This window comes from Palaemon carinicauda, chromosome 8 (assembly GCF_036898095.1).
Source record: "Palaemon carinicauda isolate YSFRI2023 chromosome 8, ASM3689809v2, whole genome shotgun sequence".
In the NCBI taxonomy this organism is placed as follows: Eukaryota; Metazoa; Arthropoda; class Malacostraca; order Decapoda; family Palaemonidae; genus Palaemon; species Palaemon carinicauda.
The window spans coordinates 68,910,509-68,931,352 of NC_090732.1; the positions used below are offsets into that span (position 1 = coordinate 68,910,509).

A 20,844-nucleotide genomic window follows, 5' to 3' on the forward strand; every position below is an offset into this window, starting at 1 on the left:
TTAGCTAGTTTGCTTGCACAGAGGGCACTGCTTGAGAAACAAACAGAAATAGCCCAACAACAGGCAGAATTAAAAGCCGAGGAAGATTTGTTAAAGTTGGATGGTGAAATTGAAGCAGCAAGGGCGAGGGAGAAGGTGTTCCAGGAAGAAGTTATTCCATCGACAGACAAAGTTTTAAACCGTGAAACACCAGCATTTGTTCCCAGTCACAATGTGCATCAAAATAAACCCAATGTCACCATGCCTTTTCTACCCATGGCACCTGCCCCAGAGTCAGTCTACCAAAGTCAGCAACAGATAGCAGCGGCTATGATGCTGCCTCATGCTGAAGTGACCAAGTTTTGTGGTGATCTTCTTGAATATGCATCATTCATGCTGGCATTTAATGACCGCATCGTGCCACACACCACATCAGACTCCAACAGGCTGTATTTCTTAAATCAGCATCTAGAAGGAAAGCTTAAATCACTCATAGCTGGATGCATGTTTATGAATGCACCTGAAGGATACATTGAAGCAAAAAGACTTCTGGACAAAGTGTATGGAGATCCATACAAGGTTTCCATGGAATACATAGACAAGCTAACCAAGTGGCCACAAGTGAGAGGTGATAACAGTGAATCTTTGCAGGAATATGCTTTGTATCTTGTGAAATTTTCAATCATACCATGCAGTCATTGTCAAACATGCAGGTTTTGAATGATTCACCAAACCTTCAGAGGGTGATTCCAAAGCTGCCAGAGTATATTCAAAATAAGTGGTTGGATCATGTGATAAAGCTCAGCAAGCAAGGTGTTTGTGTGTGTTTCACCACATTAGTGGAATTTGTGCAGAATGCAGCAGAGGCAGCAATGGATCCTATATTCAGCAGGGAAGCTTTGGGTAAAGTGTGTGGTTTTTCAAAGGCAAAGGCAAATCATGGCTCAAGTCAGACCAAGCAAAAATTGTTTGCAGTTACAGTGCAACCATCAAATTCTGACAACCAGTATACTAGGAAATGCCAACTCTGTAGTGGTCATCATGACCTTGAGGAGTGCCCTCAATTTCTGCACAGGAGTGTGGATGAAAGACGAGAATTTGTTAAAGACAACCGTCTTTGCTTCAGTTGTTTGGGCAATAACCACACTTTAAAAAGGTGTCTCAATCGACGGCAGTGCAAGACATGTAATAAAAGACATCCTACCACTCTGCGCATTGAGAATTTTAGGATGCTTGACAGCAACAGTGCAATTGTGTCACAAGCTAGTGCACAGTCTGAAAGTACAGGTCAAGGTTGTGCTAAGGGTCAAGATGGTACTCAAGGTGAAGGTCGCACTCTAGGTCAAGGTAATACTCAAACTCTAAGTAATGTGAGGTCTTCTGCATGTACAATTTCTGATACAGTGTTGCAATCAATCTTGCCTGTGCAATTACGTGTAAAGGGTAGCGACAATGTAGTACAAACTTATGCCTTTTATGATACGGGCAGTACAGGTTGTTTCATTAAAGATAGTATCAAGGATCAATTAAACTGTAAAGGTATTGAAACAGCTATCAAGTTGCAAATAATGCATGGGACTGATACGGTTAAAACCTTTATTGTGAATGGTCTTGTTGTTGCTGATATACATGGTAATAATGATGTTGTATTGCCAAAGGTATTCACACAAAAGGATATTCCTGTTAATCATGATTAAATTCCAAGGTATGAAATGTTAAAGGATTGGCCTCATTTATCAAGTGTTATTAATAAGATTCCAGTGTATCAGTCAGAGTTAGACATAGGAATTTTGATAGGTAGTAACTGTCCAACAGCTTTACAACCTTTAGAGGTTGTACCCACTTCAGGTTATGGCCCCTTTGCAGTAAGATATTTGCATGGATGGACAGTTAATGGGCCTGTACATGTTAAGTTTAGTTCAAATGGGGTTTCATGTCACAGGTTACTTGTATCTGATGTTCAACATGTTACTGACTGTATTACTGTTGAAAGTATTAGGAAGTACTTTGAGTTAGATTTTTCAGAAAGGGATCTTGGGTCAGTTCCCGATGAGCGTGGCTTATCTTTTGAGGACACAAGATTTGTGAAAAGGTGCCAGGATGACATTGAATTTAGAGATGGTCACTTTCAGCTACCCATGCCTTTCAGAGATCCCAATGTGAATCTTCCTAACAATAAGAAGCAGGCTGTTAGCAGAGCTAAGTGGCAAAGGAGAAAGATGAAGAATAGTGAAGATTACAGACAGCAGTACACAGCATTCATGAACAAGTTGTTTGAAAAAGGCTATGCTTACAAGATCCCGGATGATGAGGTCAATAAGATTCCTGTTTGGTATCTTCCTCATCACGCAGTTTTTCATCCCAAGAAAAGGAAGATTAGGGTTGTTTTTTATTGTAGTGCCAAGTTTGAAGGTGTGTCATTAAATGATGTTCTGCTACAGGGTCCAAACCTCACCAATTTATTGACGGGAGTACTCATTAGATTCCGGCAGGAGGTTTATGCATTCATTGGAGATATTGAAGCTATGTTCTTTCAAATAAAGATTCCACCTGAGAATCAGGACTATGTTAGATTCTTGTGGTGGCCTAATGGTGACATCAATCGACCTTTTGAAGAATTCCGAATGGCTGTTCACATTTTTGGAGCAATCTCATCACCAAGTATTGCAATTACTGCATTGAAGGCCATAGCAGACAAAGCTGATGATAAGTATGATTCAACTGTTGGCAACACCATAAGGCACAATTTCTATGTTGACGACTGTTTGAAGGCATGTGCTGATGTTCCTACAGCGGTGAAGTTGGTGAAGGATTTGGTATCTGCAATTGGTGAAGGAGGATTTAGGTTAACTAAATGTGTCAGCAATTCAAGTGATGTCCTTAAAGCTTTGCCTGCTGAAGATTGTTCGGTTGAAAGTGACAAGTTTAATCTTGACATGGAGAGTTTAATGACTGGAGCCTTAGGAAGGTTATGGGATCTTAATGAAGACTCATTCAAGTTCTCAATTGAGCTCAAGGATAATTCATTCACCAGAAGAGGATTGTTATCAACTATCTCATCATTATATGATCCCCTTGGGTTGCTCTCTCCAATCATCTTGCCAGCCAAGAAACTGTTACAAGAATTGTGTCAAGTTGAGAGTTAGGACTGGGATGAGAGGATTCCAGATGAGCCAGCTGAAAGGTGGCAACATTGGATACAAGGTCTTCATTTACTCCAGCAGCTTTCAATACCAAGATGCTTCAAGTTTAGTGGGTTTGGTAACGTGACAGGTTCAAGTCTTGTATTATTCAGCGATGCAAGTACAGTTGGTTATGGTGTTGCAGCATACCTTGTTCTTCACGATGGAAACCAAGTTCAGTCAAATCTTGTCATGGGAAAATCAAGAGTATCTCCCAAAAAGGTGGTGCTATACCTAGGTTAGAACTTACAGCTGCAACTGTGTCTGTCAAGGTTGCTCAACACATCCTGAAGGAGTTGGAGTTGACTGTTGGGAAGGTAGTGTACTACACAGATTCAACAACAGTCCTTCACTATATTCATAGCAACACTAAAAGGTTCCCTGTTTTTGTAGCCAACAGAGTCAGGGTTATAAGGGACTACTCCCAGCCTGAGCAATGGAGATATGTAAACTCCAGTGATAACCCTGCTGATGTGGCATCAAGAGGTATTAGTGTACATCAGTTTTTGCAGTATGATGAATGGTTTCATGGCCCATCATTTATTGCATCTGATTATTTGCCTTCACAGGAGTATGTGTGTGCAGATTGTGTTGATGATAAGAGTGAACATGTGTCTGCGGTCAAAATTTCTGAAGAACCTCATGGGTTTACAAGATTAATTGAATATTTCTCTTCATGGTCAAGGTTACAAAAGGCAGTTTCTGTATTTCAACAACTAAAGTCAATCCTTAGTGTTAAAAGGAAAGGTTCTGTAACCACTGATGCTGAAAGGGCAATCATAATGTATGTTCAACGGGAAGTGTTTGGTGATGAAGTGAAGGCTTTATCAAGGGAATTGTCAGTTGGCAAGAGTAGTCCAATATATAAGCTTGATCCCTTTCTTGATTCTGAGGATGGATTATTGAAGGTTGGAGGTAGGATAAGAAAGTCTGACATTCCACGGTATGCCAAACATCCCATACTGTTACCAAAGAAGCATCATGTGACTACATTGTTGATACGACATAAGCATGAATTATTAGCTCATTCAGGTAGAAACCATGTTCTCTCAAATCTAAGGCAGAAGTATTGGATCATCAATGCTAATGCAACTGTCAGGAATGTGTTATTTCATTGTATTACTTGCAGGAAGTTGAAAGAACCAGCTTTGAGTCAAAAGATGGCTGATCTTCCAGCAGACAGATTGGAACCTTCACCACCATCCAGTAATGTTGGTATTGACCTCTTTGGACCCTATTACATCAATGAAGAAAGAAAGGAGTTAAAGAGGTATGGTGTGATATTTACCTGCTTGGTTGGTAGGTCAATTCATATTGAAACTGCATACACTTTACAATCTGACTCTTTCATAAATGCTTTGCGAAGATTTGTTTCTCGAAGAGGTCATCCTAAGGTTATCAGATGTGATAATGGAACCAACTTCCATGGGGCTGAGAGAGAACTTAAGGCAGCTCTTGATGAGATGGAGGAAAAGAAGATTGAGAAGTATTTGTCGCATCATCATATTGAATGGAAATTCAATCCACCTGCAGCAAGCCACATGGGTGGTTGTTGGGAGTGCCAAATCAGGGAGTGCCAAATCAGAACAGTTAGAAAAGTGTTGTCCGCACTGGTGAAGGAATTTGGTGAAAGGCTGAATGATGAAAGTTTACGGACTCTGCTTTGTGAGGTTAAGAGCATCGTCAATTCAAGACCGTAAACCACTGTAAGTGACAGTGTAGATGACCTTGAGCCACTAACTCCAAACCATTTGTTGATTCCAAAATCTTATGTGATCCCTCCTCCTGGCTTGTTTCAAAAGGATGATGTTTACATGAGGAGAAGGTGGAGATGCGTTCAATATCTGACCAACCTGTTTTGGTCAAGATTTAGAAAGGAGTATTTGAGCACTTTACAGACTAGACAAAAGCGGAATGAACCAAGAAGAAATCTATTTGTTGGCGATGTGGTCTTGGTAAATAGTGACATTGAGCCAAGGAGTCACTGGCCAATGGGGCGAGTGATAGAAGTATACCCTGATGACAAAGGAACAATTCGCAGTCCCAAGATTAAGACACTTTCTTCGGTTATTGTCTGTCCTATTCAGAAACTAGTGTTATTAGTTGAAGGCTAGGATTTTCATGTTAAATGTAACGTGATATTATGTTGTTCTTATAGCCTATCATTTGATATTATATATTATTTGAGTTATGAAGATGTTTAATTTTGTTTAGGTGAATAAGTGAATCATGGAAGTGTTTTGAATTCAAAGAGTTTGTATTGTAACTTAAAGGTTATTTATTGTGTCTGCATGTGTAGGTGTATATTTTGATAAACAGGTTTAATCTGTTTATGAGGCTGAGTATGTTAATGCAGAAACACAAACCCATCTAGTTGGTAAAACAATGTCATTACTTTTGTAAGTGGTAGTGAAAAAGTTGAGAGGTGTAAACAAATTACGATTTCATCTTACTTCCTAAAATTATGAAGTCTCTTTGGCAGTTTAAGCAAGATCTTCAAGGAGTACAGTTGTATATATTTCGTAATTCAAAGGATTCATTTTGGGCACACAGATGTAAGTTTTTTGACGAACTATATATATATATATATATATATATATATATATATATATATATATATATATATATATATATATATATATATATATATATATATATATATATATATATATATATATATATATATCTATATATTTGTTTTATATGTCTTATTCATTTAAGCGTTGAAAGGCGTTAATTGGTTTATTTGTGACATTTAACATTTGATTGTCCTATAAATATGATAAAATGGGATTTAAAGTGGTAATGAAAGTGTCTTGTTTAGAAAACTATATTTAATTAGATTTGCAAGATGTATTAAGGTACATCATATCACCGTTATGACTTATTGAATATTATGGGTTATTTAATAATGTATTTAAAGTTTGGAATAATTCCTTTCAGGAATGAACCTACTGTTACTACTACTACTACTACTACTACTACTACTACTACTACTACTGTTAACGGAATAAAGGTTAAAGTTGAGTTTCTGAGTTTGTGTCGCCCATAACAATACTCAAAATTTTCAAGTTCTTTTCTTTAGCGTTTATAACTTCAGGCTCATAATGACGACTTCTTGGAACTTCTACCACATATGTGGTTATTTCCTCTACCAAGCACTCCTCATTTGACATTTTCATCCAGAAAGTGCCAATGTTATCTAGTTCGAAATTTTCCTGTCTCTCTTACTTCGGTTTCTTCTTCTTTTTCATTAATCAGATATTTCCAGTCCCTTATTTCATTTTCGAAGTCAACTTCAATAGTCTTACCTCCCTCTAGTTTTATGAAGCACACGAATTTGCGCTTTGAGTTAGGTTTGTTCACTTCAGTCACCTTTCCTTTGTGTTCCTCGCAATTCTTAAAGGTCATAATTATAATTTTACTTCTCTTCGGTCTTTTTTCAGAGGGAAAATGATCTTAATCGGTCATTTTGTCATAATTCTCTTCTACCAAATCAGGTTTACTAACAACTGTCGCTTCTTCTCTCATTTCTAAGTTAATTTCCTCACTTTCGGACTGATCAGTAAGAGCTGCCTCATCCTTCGACCTAATCTTATCTTCTTTTTTTTTTCATGAGCTGAAGTTCTTTACGTTACGTAAGGTTGTAAGTGACAAGAAGCTACCTTTTTCATATCTCCGTTTGCTAAAATCCATACACTTCTCCCTTCCATCTTTTCCACCGTAGCGGGACCAAACCATTGTTTTCCACCTTTGTGCTAGTAAAATACTTTTTCCTCAGGTGTATACAGATAATCATTGAAAGATGCATTTCTTGAGTTTAAGGCAATTTTCAACTTTTCACCATACTCAATTTCTCTATACTTCTTATTCACTTCTTTTTGATTTTCAATATGTCTTCTGACTGCCTCTGACTCCGAGATTAAAGATTCGGTGGCTACATTTCCACTTGTTATACCAGGAACTACTACAGCTCTCCCAGTGAGTAACTGTAATGGGGCATATTCTATCACTGTTATGTTAGTATTGTTATGTTATTGTTATGTTAGTGGCTATCAAATTTATTTCTAGGTTTGGAACTAAGCTTCTGATTACTAGTTTTTCCTTTCCTTTCTCGTAATCCTGAGAGGCACTCCAATTCTGGAGTTGTTCTTTAGAACACAAAAAAGGGATATTAGCTTCAATAGCATAAATTTGCACTCGTAGTCTACTGAACTCTGTTCCATTTTTCTTTCCTTTAATTATTAGTGGAACTTCAAACATTTTGTGGCATTCATAAACTTTACTTGGTCCAAATTTGAACTTTTTCTTTTCTATTCTCTTACTTGCCTTTTTCCAAATTGATTTTTCTTCAGATATTCTTCTATCCATTTAATTCCTGCTACATTTTTGGGTGCACCATTGTAAATAATCATCACAGTTTCATTGATTTCATCCGTGAAGTAAATTTCAGGCATTTCTACTTCTCTTTTCTCATCTTCAACACTCACAAATCTGATGTTACTTAATCTACCCAGACAGCATTCATTTCTACACCTTTTCTCTCTCGATTCTGATCTGAGCCTCCTGCCGCCCTCCATCGGACGATCTTGCCGATTCCTTTCAAGCTCTTCACGATTTCATTTCTCCTTTCCGAAGGCTCTCTTCGTTTAAAGGAGTCTATTCTGTTTCGGTTTCTATCTCCTGATCGAGAGTAATATCTTCTACTCTGATATCTGCTTCCTGACTCTCTCATGTTTTGGCTTCTGTCTCTCGAACAAGAGTATGGTCCCTTAATTCTTTGTTCATTTGATCCAGATGTAGGTCTTTGTCTATTTGTATAAAATACGTCCAATTCCTTTTCGGGTCTTTGGTTTTCTACCTTTAGTTCCTTGAACTCATTTCTGCATATTTCTATTGTCACTTTATCTTCTACATTTTTTAGTTGTTTCATAATTAAAAATTTTTCTGTTGTTTCTAATTTAGACTTATCTAAAAACAAAACTGTAGTCCATAACTTTCAATGTGATCCAAAGTTTATTCTATCCATTTTCACTAAAAGATTCTCAAATCTATTCAGATACTCTTCACCTGTTTCTTTATCTTTCTGCTAAAATTTTTGTATTTCAGAAACCAATTCAGACATTTTTTCCAAAATTGTTTTTTTTTCAAATTTACCTTTCAGCAATTTTATCATGTCTTCAATGATAGTTACCCTGTTAGTGTTTACTTTTTCTATAACTTCTCTTGACACAAATTTTGATAATCCTCCAATCTCTTTGTTTGTTTTCAAAATATCCACCAATTCGAAAAAATTTTGAATTGCAGGAATGGTTGTCTGTGAATCCCATAGCCTTGGTTGATGGAAATAACTTTCAAAATCCTGGTCATTAGTCCAGATTGGAGCTTTCTGATTTTTAACTAAATTAACATGGTTATTTCCACTTCCCGCTTGGTTTATATCATTTTTTTTTTTCAATGGTTTTCAATAATTTGTCGTCTTTCATCCATATCACTCTTATCATACATTGTCCTGTTTGTTTGTTTACCGAAATCCCACTTTTTGTGAAAGTTTTTCTGGTGCGAAATATTGGTTGCTCTGTTTTTAAATAGTTTATTGCACTATCCACAAATTCTAGCCTCATACCTTTGATCTAACTGGTTTTTCGCTGCCTCAAAAAGTTCATTTGTTTCTAGCCACCGTTTTACCTATTCAACTTCATCTAAATTCAACTCATTATTTTCACATTTGCTCTCCATTTTCTTTATGTCCCAATACCGGGCCTTTACACTTATGACAAAATTTGAAAATAAAATTTCCAGCATTGTCTATGGTTCTAAAGTTAGCCAGTCGAGTCAACTGGTTCCTAAGCTCACTTTCATCTTCAATGTATCCTGGTAAGGAAAAAAAAATATATATCAACAATTTCCGGTTATGATTGTTTCACTTTACTGTAGACAGTAACATAAGGGTTCAAGGTTTCTTCCAGAAGATACCCAAGCACTCACAAACACTCAAAACAGCAAAAGGATTAAGCTACTGTGAAGACTCGTAATTACCATTCTTCGGCTCACACAACTTCAGGATCAGGTCGTCTGCCTCACCATGTATCAACAGTTCAGCATCATCACAATAAATTTGTTTCCTTCATTTATCCATGATATCTGCTCCCCAAAGCACTCTGGTCGACAGAACCAATACGTCCTTTCTAGTTCATAAGCTAAAATCCATTGGTTTTCCTTCTCACAGACGGCTTCACATTTGCGGCAACTTACACACAGAACTTCCGGGAACTTTAAGCTGCTCATCATTTTCTTTTATCTTTCGTAGTAAAATTCAATCTCCAAGACAATCGCTGCAGTCCCTCAAACCACGCTCTGCTACCATATAGTACCCAGAAAGGTGAGGGAGACGTCAGTTCTTCACACAGGAACCTTATTAATTAAAACATACACCGGAGCAATACCAAAGCTCGAGTCTCAGAGACATCAAAGTTACGAGGGAACAAGCAATAAGGATTGTTATCTTAAGATAACAAGGTTACGAGGGAACAAGCAATAAGTTTGTTATCTGTTACACAACTACTTAGTATTTTGTCTCCACACGTAATAATATATAATTATTCCAATACCATTATTGGGAGTGGTACAGTGGGTTTGGGGGTTGGGTGCATACCCTTTATGTATTTGGTTAAGTATAGCACTGTACTACTACCACCTTTCTATATCACTGAAATGAAAATATCAATTTCATGATACAGAATTTGTTGATCTAGTTAGAATAAAGTCTATTTCAGCTTGCCTGCAAACAAAGATATGTCGATTATTCAGAATTTTTACCAAGAAAGTTTAGATTTTGTTATCATATACATACTGAATTACATGGAAAGTTTATTAGTAATGGTATTATAATGGAGTAATGGATAATACAAACAAAATATTTCTTAGATTTCCATTAGGAAACCCATTTCAAATCATGAGATATTACATATCTGAAAAAATAATGTTAAATTTACACGGCCCTTTAGGTAAGAAAATCGAAGCTGTCATCACCGCTGATAAACTTCATTTAAGGTATAATGCTCACCCCTCAACGTTTCTTGAATGGTCATGATTGTGACGGGCATAGGATATCCTTCGCCTTGAAGCTTTTATTCTCCCTTTTTTTTCTCTCTCTTCTTCATGTTTCCATTTCGCATGCGAGCGTAACCATATGAGCGTCAGTTGGTGTTGAACTTTCCCCTAGCTCTTCTCCAAGTTGGGTGAAGGGGAACAGGATATTTGTAAATGTCTCGTTGGACACAGCAGGAGGCATCAAATCAAAGATGATTTATAAGACACATTAGCATCCACCATCTCTGCTGCAAGCTTCTTGATGAACAACTCGACTGTTGCATTCATTTTCTGCATCCAATCTTGTTGACTACGTCGAAATTCTTCGCCATACTTGATGCTACATAGGATTTGACCAACTTGAAGGGAATAAGAACCATCGATAAGTTTCCGGAGAAAATATTCCCACATTCACACACACACATACTTTATTTCTTTAGAAAGTAATTAAACCGGCTCTATAAAAATACATTTACTTCCAGTTCTATAAAATACACAGAAAGACTTACTTTTAGGGAAGGGAGACATATCCTTTCCCAGAAGATGATCGTCGTTGTATCTTGACATGGCTGCTACATGGAGAACTGAAACCGAGTTGTGTGGAGGAAAGGCTTTGAGAAATATATACAGTACCAAGGTCTATAGATTAAGGAGGTCTTGAAATCTCAACCCCGACCCAAAATATGATTCATCTGCACAGGTATAGACCGTGACATAGGTAAGGCCTATAGGTGCGGTCAAGCTCTACTGTATACTGTAGAACATTTCGCATACGCATACCAAAGGTCGATCACCCCTTGACCTGGCAGTTGTTTGCGAGCAAACATGGTGTACTTTCCCGTCTTGCTGATCAAATCTGTTTTATATATATTGGAATGCCTAATAATAGTGCAATTTTCGGATGTTTCCCATATAGGGGGAAAGAAAGGATCTCACTTGTAAAGGTGCAATTAGATTGGAGATTAAATTCTCCCGAGAGACGGCTACTCTAGCGCGACTTTCTCTACAGCGTGTTTATACTACCAGCAAGTTTTTCTCTCCGAGAGCTGTGAGTGAGTGTCGCGAGAGAAAGTGTCCGAGAGTCGGGTAAGATTTCTCGCACATCTGTTTACACTGGAGCCAGTGATAGTCGACAACTAGCGAGGGTTGAGAGAACATGTCTCAAAAGTGCCATGTTGCTGCTGCATTAATAATTATGAACGAAGTGAAAAAGAAAAGGAAAAGAAGTATGTGGGTCCGAAAATGGATAAGCAGAAGGGGAGAAGATGGAGCACATGCAAAATTATTAAGAAAATTGTTTGAGGAAGATACATCGAGCTATAAAGGTGCGATTAGACTGGAGATTAAACTCTCCCGAGAGACGGCTACTCTCGCGCGACTTTCTCTACAGCGTGTTTATACTACCAGCAAGTTTTTCTCTCCGAGAGCTGTGAGTGAGTGTCGCGAGAGAAAGTGTCCGAGAGTCGGGTAAGATTTCTCGCGCATCTATTTACACTGGAGCCAGTGCTAGATGACAACTAGCGACGGTTGAGAGAACATGTCTCAAAAGTGCCATGTTGCTGCTGCATTAATAATTATGAACGAAGTGAAAAAGAAAAGGAAATGAAGTATGGGGGTCCGAAAATGGATAAGTAGAAGGGGAGAAGATGGAGCACATGCAAAAATATTAAGAGAATTGTTTAAGGAATATACATCGAGCCTTAAGAAGTTCGTATGTTTGGGGGTTCCTATTTCCAAATGAATACTTTCAGATTGCTCTGGTTGATTCCCGTTTCCAGATCAATTCAGAGCTAGGCAGTTCCTGAAGAAATAAAGAGTTTTATATAACACTGTGTAAACACACAAAAATGCTGGAGTGAGCAGTAAGTGAGGGAGGGTAGGTTAGGATAAGAAAGCATAACATATAAATACAAAGTAACTAGTGCACGTGCCCGTTAAATCCAAAAATTTAAATTAAATATTTAAATTTTAATCATTTATTTGAATTAAATGTATTTAATATTTTTATTTTTAATAATAATAACACAAATAATCTACTGCACGTTCCCGTTAAATTCAAATATTTAGATTAAATATGTAAATTTTAAGCATTTATTTGAATTAAATATATTTAATATTTTTTTTTCAAATGATAATAACAAATAATCCAGTGCACGTGCTCGTTAAAAATAACGGGTATTGAAGTGTGTGTGTGTGTGTTTGTGGGTAGTGTTTTTTCATTGTTTTTTAATTTTTTTTTCACACTAATTATTTCTTCAGCTTTACTCCCATTTTTTTTCTTCTTTAATTTTCTAGCTTCAGTACACATTAGACTCCGGAGATTGTGCCATTTCCTTGTAATTTCTTTTTTGCTAATTCCCAAGTTCTCAGCTATTCCTTTAATTTTACTAATTTTCAGCTCTTTGTTTCTGTACTCAGGCAAAGTCACATTCCACAGTTCAGGAAATTTCTCGTATTGCTGAATTAATGCAATTGTTTGGTCTTTATTCCACTTTTTTGGCACATGTTCTCTCGCGAGAGTAACGAAAACTTTCAGAGATCTGAATATTCACTGGAGAGAGTGGAGAGCAACAACCTAGCTCTACGAGCGTGCTGTCTAGAGTGTTTAGACTGTAGCATGCGCGAGAGAAGAGAAACACTCGCGAGAGTAGAGAGAAAATCTCGGAGAGTCCTCTACAGCCTGTTTACATTCCATAGAGCAGCTGTCTGAGAGCAACTCTCGGAAAAAACTCTCCAATCTAATCGCACCTTAAGAACTTCGTATGTTTGGGGATTCCTGTTTCCAAATTAATACTTCCAGTTTGCTCTGGTTGATTCCCGTTTCCAGATCAATTCAGAGCTAGGCAGTTCCTGAAGAAATAAAGAGTTTTATATAACACTGTGTAAACACAAAAAAATGCTGGAGTGAGCAGTAAGTGAGGGAGGGTAGGTTAGGATAAGAAAGCATAACATATAAATACAAAGTAACTAGTGCACGTGCCCGTTAAATCCAAATATTTAAATCAAATATTTAAATTTTAATCATTTATTTGAATTAAATGTATTTAATATTTTTATTTTTAAAAATAATAACACAAATAATCTACTGCATGTTCCCGTTAAATTCAAATATTTAAATTAAATATTTAAATTTTAATCATTTATTTAAATTAAATGTATTTAATATTTTTATTTTTAATAATAATAACACAAATATAATCTACTGCACGTGCCCGTTAAATCCAAATATTTAAATTAAATATTTAAATTTTAATCATTTATTTAAATTAAATGTATTTAATATTTTTATTTTTAATAATAATAACAAATAATCTACTGCACGTTCCCATTAAATTCAAATATTTAAATTAAATATGTAAATTTTAAGCATTTATTTGAATTAATATATTTGATATTTTATTTTTCTCAAATAATAATAACAAATAATCTAGTGCACGTGCTCGTTAAAAATAACGGGTATTGAAGTGTGAGTGTGTGTGTGTGTGTGTGTTTGTGGGTAGTGTTTTTTTTTTTCACTAATTATTTCTTCAGCTCTACTCCCATTTGTTTTCTTCTTTAATTTTCTAGCTTCAGTACACATTAGACTCCGGGGATTGTGCCATTTCCTTGTAATTTCTTTTTTGCTAATTCCCAAGTTCTCAGCTATTCCTTTAATTTTACTAATTTTCCGCTCTTTGTTTCTGTACTCAGGCAAAGTCACATTCCACAGTTCAGGGAATTTCTCGTATTGCTGAATTAATGCAATTGTTTGGTCTTTATTCCACTTTTTGGCACATGTTCTCTCGCGAGAGTAACAAAAACTTTCACAGATCTGAATATTCACTGGATAGAGTGGAGAGCTACAACCTAGCTCTACGAGCGTGCTGTCTAGAGTGTTTAGACTGTAGCGCGTGCGAGAGAAGAGAAACACTCGCGAGAGTAGAGAGAAAATCTCGGAGAGTACTCTACAGCCTGTTTACATTCTATAGAGCAGCTGTCTGAGAGCAACTCGCGGAAAAAAATTCTCCAATCTAATCGCACCTTAACAAAAATCTTTAGTCAATAGCACAAAGAAACCGTTTTTTTTTTTTTTTTTTTTTTGGCAGGAAGTTAAATGGCTGCAAGCGATTGAAGATTTGCAACATAGGATTGAGCAACAGGAGAAGTATAGAGATGATATCAAACGAAAGTTGGAAGAATAAGAGGTAAGGTGGAAACGTGGGAAGAAAGTTTTTTGCCACTAAAAGGCCTAAACATGAACAGGAAAAAGCTGAATGGTTGGATGATAAGATCAAGTGAGAAAAAGAAAAAGAAAAACTTGGAAAAAAATAAAACAGCAATGTATCTTAAGTTTAATGAGACGTATGTATCAGCAACTGCTGTAGTAAAAGATAATTCAAAGAAGTATTTTCACCCAAAACAAGTAGCATGCCTTGTCACTGGAAGTAATATTAATACATGGGAAGACGACAATATCAGCAAAGCCTTAACTTTATGCCTGAAAATTTTTAAGAGAGGAGTGGGAATTACGATTTTCTTTTTTATGAGCTATGTATTGCTGCTCAGGTTAGATAGATGTAGTACCTGCTATTTTGGAATCGGTAATCCACATATTGATATTCAAATCAAAGTCAATAGCGGAACGCTTACATCTATGTGTAATTTCCTTTGGCGAGAGCAGTGTTCCACAGATTTGGAGTTACAATAAAGTGCCGACACTTTGTATGAAGTACAATGCGCAGTGATCAGAGGACTTACGACTTCCTGGAAATAAATTATTCATTATAATTTTGACGCTAGCATGAAGAGATCTTTTCAAATTGATTATTCGGGTTGAGGAAACTGGGTTTCGCATAGTAGTCATGATTTGTGACTAAGGATCAACAAATATTGGTTTGTGGAATTCCATAGGAATTGATAAAGATAATTCTGCTTTTGTTAACCCGGTAGCTGATAACAGAAAAATACATGTGTTTGGCTATGACCGCACCTAGTAAAACTATTTAGGAATAATTTCCTTGATATTATTCGATGTGCTTCAGTCAGGGAGTTGATTATGATAAATAAAAATGATCTATGAACAGCACATAAACTCACTATAAAACACATGAATGTTTCGGGTATGTAATGCATGAACGTTATTCTAGCGGTGCAATTACTGTCCAAGACACCATATGAATGTCTTCAGTAACAATATCTACTTGAAGATAAAGATTGGGAAACCACAAGTCAGTTTATTAGCTTTTAAAATACCTGGCTCGATTTATTCAATTCTTGATTGCCTTGTGATAGAAAGCCATCAAGAAATGCCTATGGGATGAATCTGGCCTTACTTATTCTAAGAAATGGAAGTTATTAAAGGCAATAGTCTCTACCGTTTCCCAAAAGTCTCAATTATATCGTAAAATTCATTAATGAAGCGGCCGAAAATGGTCAAAGCTAAATTTGATATTATGTTCTCATTTATAGGCTAAATAAAGATGGTCTTGAACACTTTTTTGGATGCATGAGACAGATCGGTGCATTCTCTCAACACCCATGATTCGTTGCATTTAAGCACCGAATCAGAGCTTATATTCTAGGTAAAGAAAGCAAACTATTAAAATCAGACTGCACCCTTAAAAGCTGCAGTAGTGATATGATGACATCAAGCTCGCTTTCCAGTTTTCCTGTTGAACAAAGCGCATTTTATGTTAATGAAGAAACTTCTATGCAAAAAGAGCTGAGCCTATCGACTATGCAATTTTGTTTGCCAATGGAATTTGGTAATGATTTTCAAAATGATGAAATTGTAGAATTTGAAACGGAAAAAGAAGCATTAGATAATACGATGGAAAAGGGAGCCTTACAATACGTTGGTGGTTATGTAGCGTGTATGTGTCCTGAATATGAATCAATTGGAACTACAGCGATAAACGAATATGGCACATGGATTGGTACCATAAGTGCAAGAGATGGAAAACTAATGCAACTAAGAGAAGAATTTGGGATGCATATGAAAACAATGGAGAAAAAATTCTTTATCATCACGAAGAAAAATATTTAAGACCGGGAAGATGTGCTATAGATAAATTGACTGTTTTAATTAGCAAGTGTTTTAAAAGCAATGTCACATTACCATACAAAGTTATCAAAATTTTTGTTAGATATACAGTCTTTAGAATTCATGTTATAAAAAAGAATATTTGTTCATGAAGAAAGTACAGAATGAAGTGAAAAAAAGGTCGTATTGTGATATAGAATATAACTGAAATATATATTATGCATATATCATTATTCATTTCATGAATTTAAACTGTCTAATTTCAGCTATTCACATCGTCTAATGTTTGTTTCAATGTAATAAAGTTGTGTATTTGTAATCTTACATTTATTCTCCTAAAATAAATATGAATTTTTGAAAAAAAAAAAAAAAAAAACAGGGCTCTTTTATTTTCTTATATTAGTAGGTTGTCCAGGGCACCAGCCAGCCGTTGGGATATTGCCGCTTGAGAGTTATGGGGTCCGTTTTACTGGCCAAACAATACCACACTTGATCTCACTCTCTGGTTACAGTTCATTTTCCATTTGCCTACCCATACAGCGAATAGTCTGGCATATTCTTTACAGATTCTCCTCTGTCCTCATACACCTGACAACAATAAGATTACCAAACAATTCTTCTTCATCCAACGGGTTAACTACTGCACTGTAATTGTTCAGTGGTTACTTTCCTCCTGATAAGGGTAGAAGAGACCCTTTATCTATTGTAAGCAGCTCTTCTGGGAGATGGACACTCCAAAATCAAACCATTGTTCTCTAGTCTAGGGTAATGCAATAGCCTCTGTATCATGATCTTCCACTGTCTTGGGTTAGAGTTCTCTTGCTTGAGGGTACACTCGGGCACACTATTCTATCTGGTTTCTCTTTTTCTTGTTTTGTTAAAGTTTTTATAGTTTATAAAGGAAATATTTATTTTGATGTTGCTGTTCTTAAAATAATTTATTTTTCCTTGTTTATTTTCCTCGCTGGGCTAATTTCCCTGTTGGGGCCCCTGGGTTTATAGCATAATGCTTGTCCAGCTAGGGTTGTAGCATAGCAAATAATAATAATAATAATAATAATAATAATAATGATAATAACATAAATAATAATAATAAAACTTAGTCACGGCTAAGACTGAGTGACGTCATCGGTCTGATCCAACCAGTTCCAACAATCCGGCTACCTGTGATCTTAACGTGACGCGGAATTATCGCCCTCTAGGGTGTATAGTAAGACATAGAAACTAGTATAGAATACTGAAGTTCTCTAATATATGTGTCTTTAACATAAAATCAGCTTTGAAGAAATCCCACTGAGTGTATGACGTACAGATAATCATCACCATCATCATCATCTCCTCCTACGCCTATTGACACAAAAAGGCCTTGGTTAAATTTTCACCTGTCGTCTCTATCTTTGCGGAGGATTGATTTTGTTTTATTTTTATTTATTTTTGTTGTTTGCCAAATCCAGAGAGAGAGAGAGAGAGAGAGAGAGAGAGAGAGAGAGAGAGAGAGAGAGAGAGAGAGAGAGAGTGTATGTCAGCGAGTGAGAGGTAGTTAGTATATTGATTGTTTGTTGTGAGAGAGACTGTTGGAATAATTGACTGTTTGCTTACTTTTTAGTTAGGTTATGACAGTGGGGATTGTCTTGGGTGAATGGCTTTTTTATTTGACTGCAGCTACAGGCAGTTGTGTGTGTGAATGCTGGATTATCCTTATTATTCTTTCGACCAGCGTGGAAGTGCTTGATTATTTTGACAGCCGTAATTCCTTCTTTGGAGAGATTTTTCCTTGACTGTGGAATTAATTATTGATGACCTGGATTGTTTAAGGAACTTGATACGACTGCTTAAATTTAGATAAACGTTGATGACACGGACTGAATGAAATTTCGACTGCTGTTGTTGTTGATGATGATAATGATAACGCCACAACCCAAACCAATTAATACAGCTGTGCATTGATATTTATCAGTGTTCCGGTTGTGGTTTTTGGCTATAAAAGACTGTTGACCATTGTGTGGGTGAAGGTGTCCACTTGGAAATATATATAACATTTCCGTTTATATTTGTGTTTCGAGTGAATTTTAGTTTTAAGTTTTGTGTTTTTAATGGGATTATTTGGATGTTTTTTTCCAATTACAGTAGGTTAAGATTGTTGTACTAAGTTGTGGTAGATTTAAGTTTAAGATATGATAGTGTTTAGTTTTACGCTTTATTTTGAGGATTTATTTGATTGTGGAAGGGTTTTTTTCTTTTTGTTATTTATTTTAGTTTTATGGAAAATAGTTTTAAGGTTATGTTTTGTTTTTATGTCCTTTTTATCCAAGAGTCCCGATGCTGATAACGTAAGGGGAATGTTTGTGCTAAGGAGACATTTGTCTGTTTAGAGTGATTCAAGGGTGTGAGGGTTGTTCTTGTGACATCCCGCTACAATATTTTAAGCTTTCAAATAAATAATTCTCCATTCATCATCTCCTTCTTCACGTTTCATAGTCTTCAGCCATGTAGGCTGGGGTCTTTCAAATATTCTAGTGCCTTGTGGAGCCCAGTTGAAAGTTAGTAAACTAATCTCTCTTGGGGAGTGCGAAGAACATGCCCAACCTAGCTCCATCTACCCTTCACCATGATCTCATCTACATATGGTACTTGGGTAATCTCTCTTATAAATTTGTTTTTAATCCTGTCCTGTCATTCAACTCCCAATACTGTTCTGAGGGCTATGTTCTCAAATCTACAAAATCTTTTAGATATTTTTTCATTGTCATACCACGACTCATGTTCATACAGTAACACAGACCTCACTAAACGGACATATAGCCTGACTTTTTTTTTTTTTTAATTTTAGGTGATTTGATTTCTAAATTTTACTTAACCATTTCCTGATTTAATTTTTTTTTTAAACTCAAATTCTAAAGATCCTTTAATAGAGAGATCCTAGTTCCTAACTGTTTAAATAATTCCAGCTCATTAATCTTTTCTCCTTCCAATGACATTTCATCTTCCATTGCATTCTCTATTCTCATCATCTGTCTTTCTTCTCTTTATCTTGACTCCAACCACATGTGTTATTTCATCCATTCTGGTAAGAAGGCTTTCCAAGTATAGAGGTTTTCTGCTAATAATGAGTGTCATCAGCATACTCCAAGTCAGCTAATTTCCTGCTACCAATCCAGTCTGATCTCCAACTATTCTATGCATTAAACATCCATAATGAGGATGAACAATATAAGTGACAATCCACTCCCTTGGAGTACTCCACTATTTACTGGAAATTTGTTTAATAGGAATACACTATCATTAACTTTGTACTTGTTATGCTCATGAACAAACTTAATCAAATTCACACAAATCCACAAAATTGGGCAGTGCACAATTCAAAGGCTTTTTCATAGACCACAAATCCTATCATAAGTGGATTTCTATATTCTACACAAGGCTCTACCACACGTCTTAAATTTAATATTTGAAAAGTACAACTTCTCCCTTTTCTAAATCCTGCTTGTTAGTATCTCAGCTTTTAATCAATTTTCTCTCTAGTCTTCCGAATGAGCATACTATGTATTTTCATGACAACGGATGTGAGGGTGATGCCTCTGTAATTATTGCAATCAGCCAGGACTCGTTTTTTTTTTTTTTTTTCCCAACTTCCCTAGCTCCCATTCATCAGCTTTTGCCTCTTCATGCCACATCCTACAAATGAATTTTTAATAATACCTTTGATTTCAAACACAATGAATCATTTATAGACACATCAAGGTCCTCCTCAGCTTCGACCATATCAATCAATTAGTTCCACAATATCTTCTATTCATGACCTCACTAAAGTCTTCCATCTAACGTTTCTTTTCTTAATCTTCTGTAGTTAAAACATATCTGTCTCTCTTTTTTGATGGGGATATGCTTCTTCTTTGCTCCAGTATATATTTCAACAATAATTTTCTGAGTGATTCTTACACCACCGCCACTCCCCGAATTCATAGGTTTGTTAGGCTCATCTGCTTTCCTGTCGAAATTCATTCCTGGCATTTCTTTTGACTTCACTATCAATACTGAAATAATTACCATGCTATACCTTGTAATTTTCATTACTTTCTAAAAACTTTCAACATTCAATTTCTGTCTTTGTCTCCTTTTTACTGTATCCCAAGTATTATTTGATATTGATGGTTTTCTCCTTGTAACTACATATCCTAAAATTTCACTACCAACTGACTGATATATGTTCTTAATATCACACCCTTCTTCATTAAATGTCTGCCCTCCGTCTCTTAAAGTTTCTAAGTCTGTAAATCGATTTCTACATTCAATTGCAAAGGTTTATCTGTGCTTATCTTTTAGAAGCTTAGTTGTATCAAATCTAGGTATTCTATATACATTTCTGTTCGATGCTTTTAGTTTTAATTTCAGTGTGCCACCAAAGCTACTTACATTTTTCGGCGTCTTCCTTCTCTATTTATCAAGGGTTATACGATCTTTTTAATTTTTGTAATTGCCAAATGGTGAATTCCATATATATTTGTGTTACAATAAGATTGTTTGCTAAATAGAAAATTATAGAATGTGCCCCATTTTCATTTGCAACTT

The 20,844-nt window shown here is 36.0% G+C and overlaps 2 protein-coding genes across 2 annotated transcripts; both read left to right on the forward strand.

The window, feature by feature from the left end:
* Nucleotides 1-851: 851 nt before the first annotated feature.
* LOC137645272 (uncharacterized) lies at nt 852-3,125 on the forward strand. Its single transcript, XM_068378091.1, has 2 exons — nt 852-1,326; nt 1,795-3,125. The coding sequence occupies exons 1-2, from the start codon at nt 852-854 to the stop codon at nt 3,123-3,125; spliced, it is 1,806 nt and encodes a 601-aa protein (XP_068234192.1).
* Nucleotides 3,126-3,132: 7 nt separating this feature from the next.
* On the forward strand, nt 3,133-4,861 carry LOC137645273 (uncharacterized). Its single transcript, XM_068378092.1, has 2 exons — nt 3,133-3,235; nt 3,384-4,861. Exons 1-2 carry the CDS (start codon nt 3,133-3,135, stop codon nt 4,859-4,861), a joined length of 1,581 nt encoding a protein of 526 aa, XP_068234193.1.
* The last annotated feature ends 15,983 nt before the right edge of the window (nt 4,862-20,844 follow it).

Bases quoted from the DNA above. Each gene is read 5' to 3' on its own strand.
- LOC137645272 (XM_068378091.1), top strand. From the start codon at position 852: ATGGATCCTATATTCAGCAGGGAAGCTTTGGGTAAAGTGTGTGGTTTT. The intron at 1,327-1,794 runs GTAATACTCAAA...ACTGTCCAACAG, and splicing joins AGGTCGCACTCTAGGTCAAG to CTTTACAACCTTTAGAGGTT.
- LOC137645273 (XM_068378092.1), top strand. From the start codon at position 3,133: ATGAGAGGATTCCAGATGAGCCAGCTGAAAGGTGGCAACATTGGATAC. The intron at 3,236-3,383 runs GTTTGGTAACGT...TCTCCCAAAAAG, and splicing joins AGATGCTTCAAGTTTAGTGG to GTGGTGCTATACCTAGGTTA.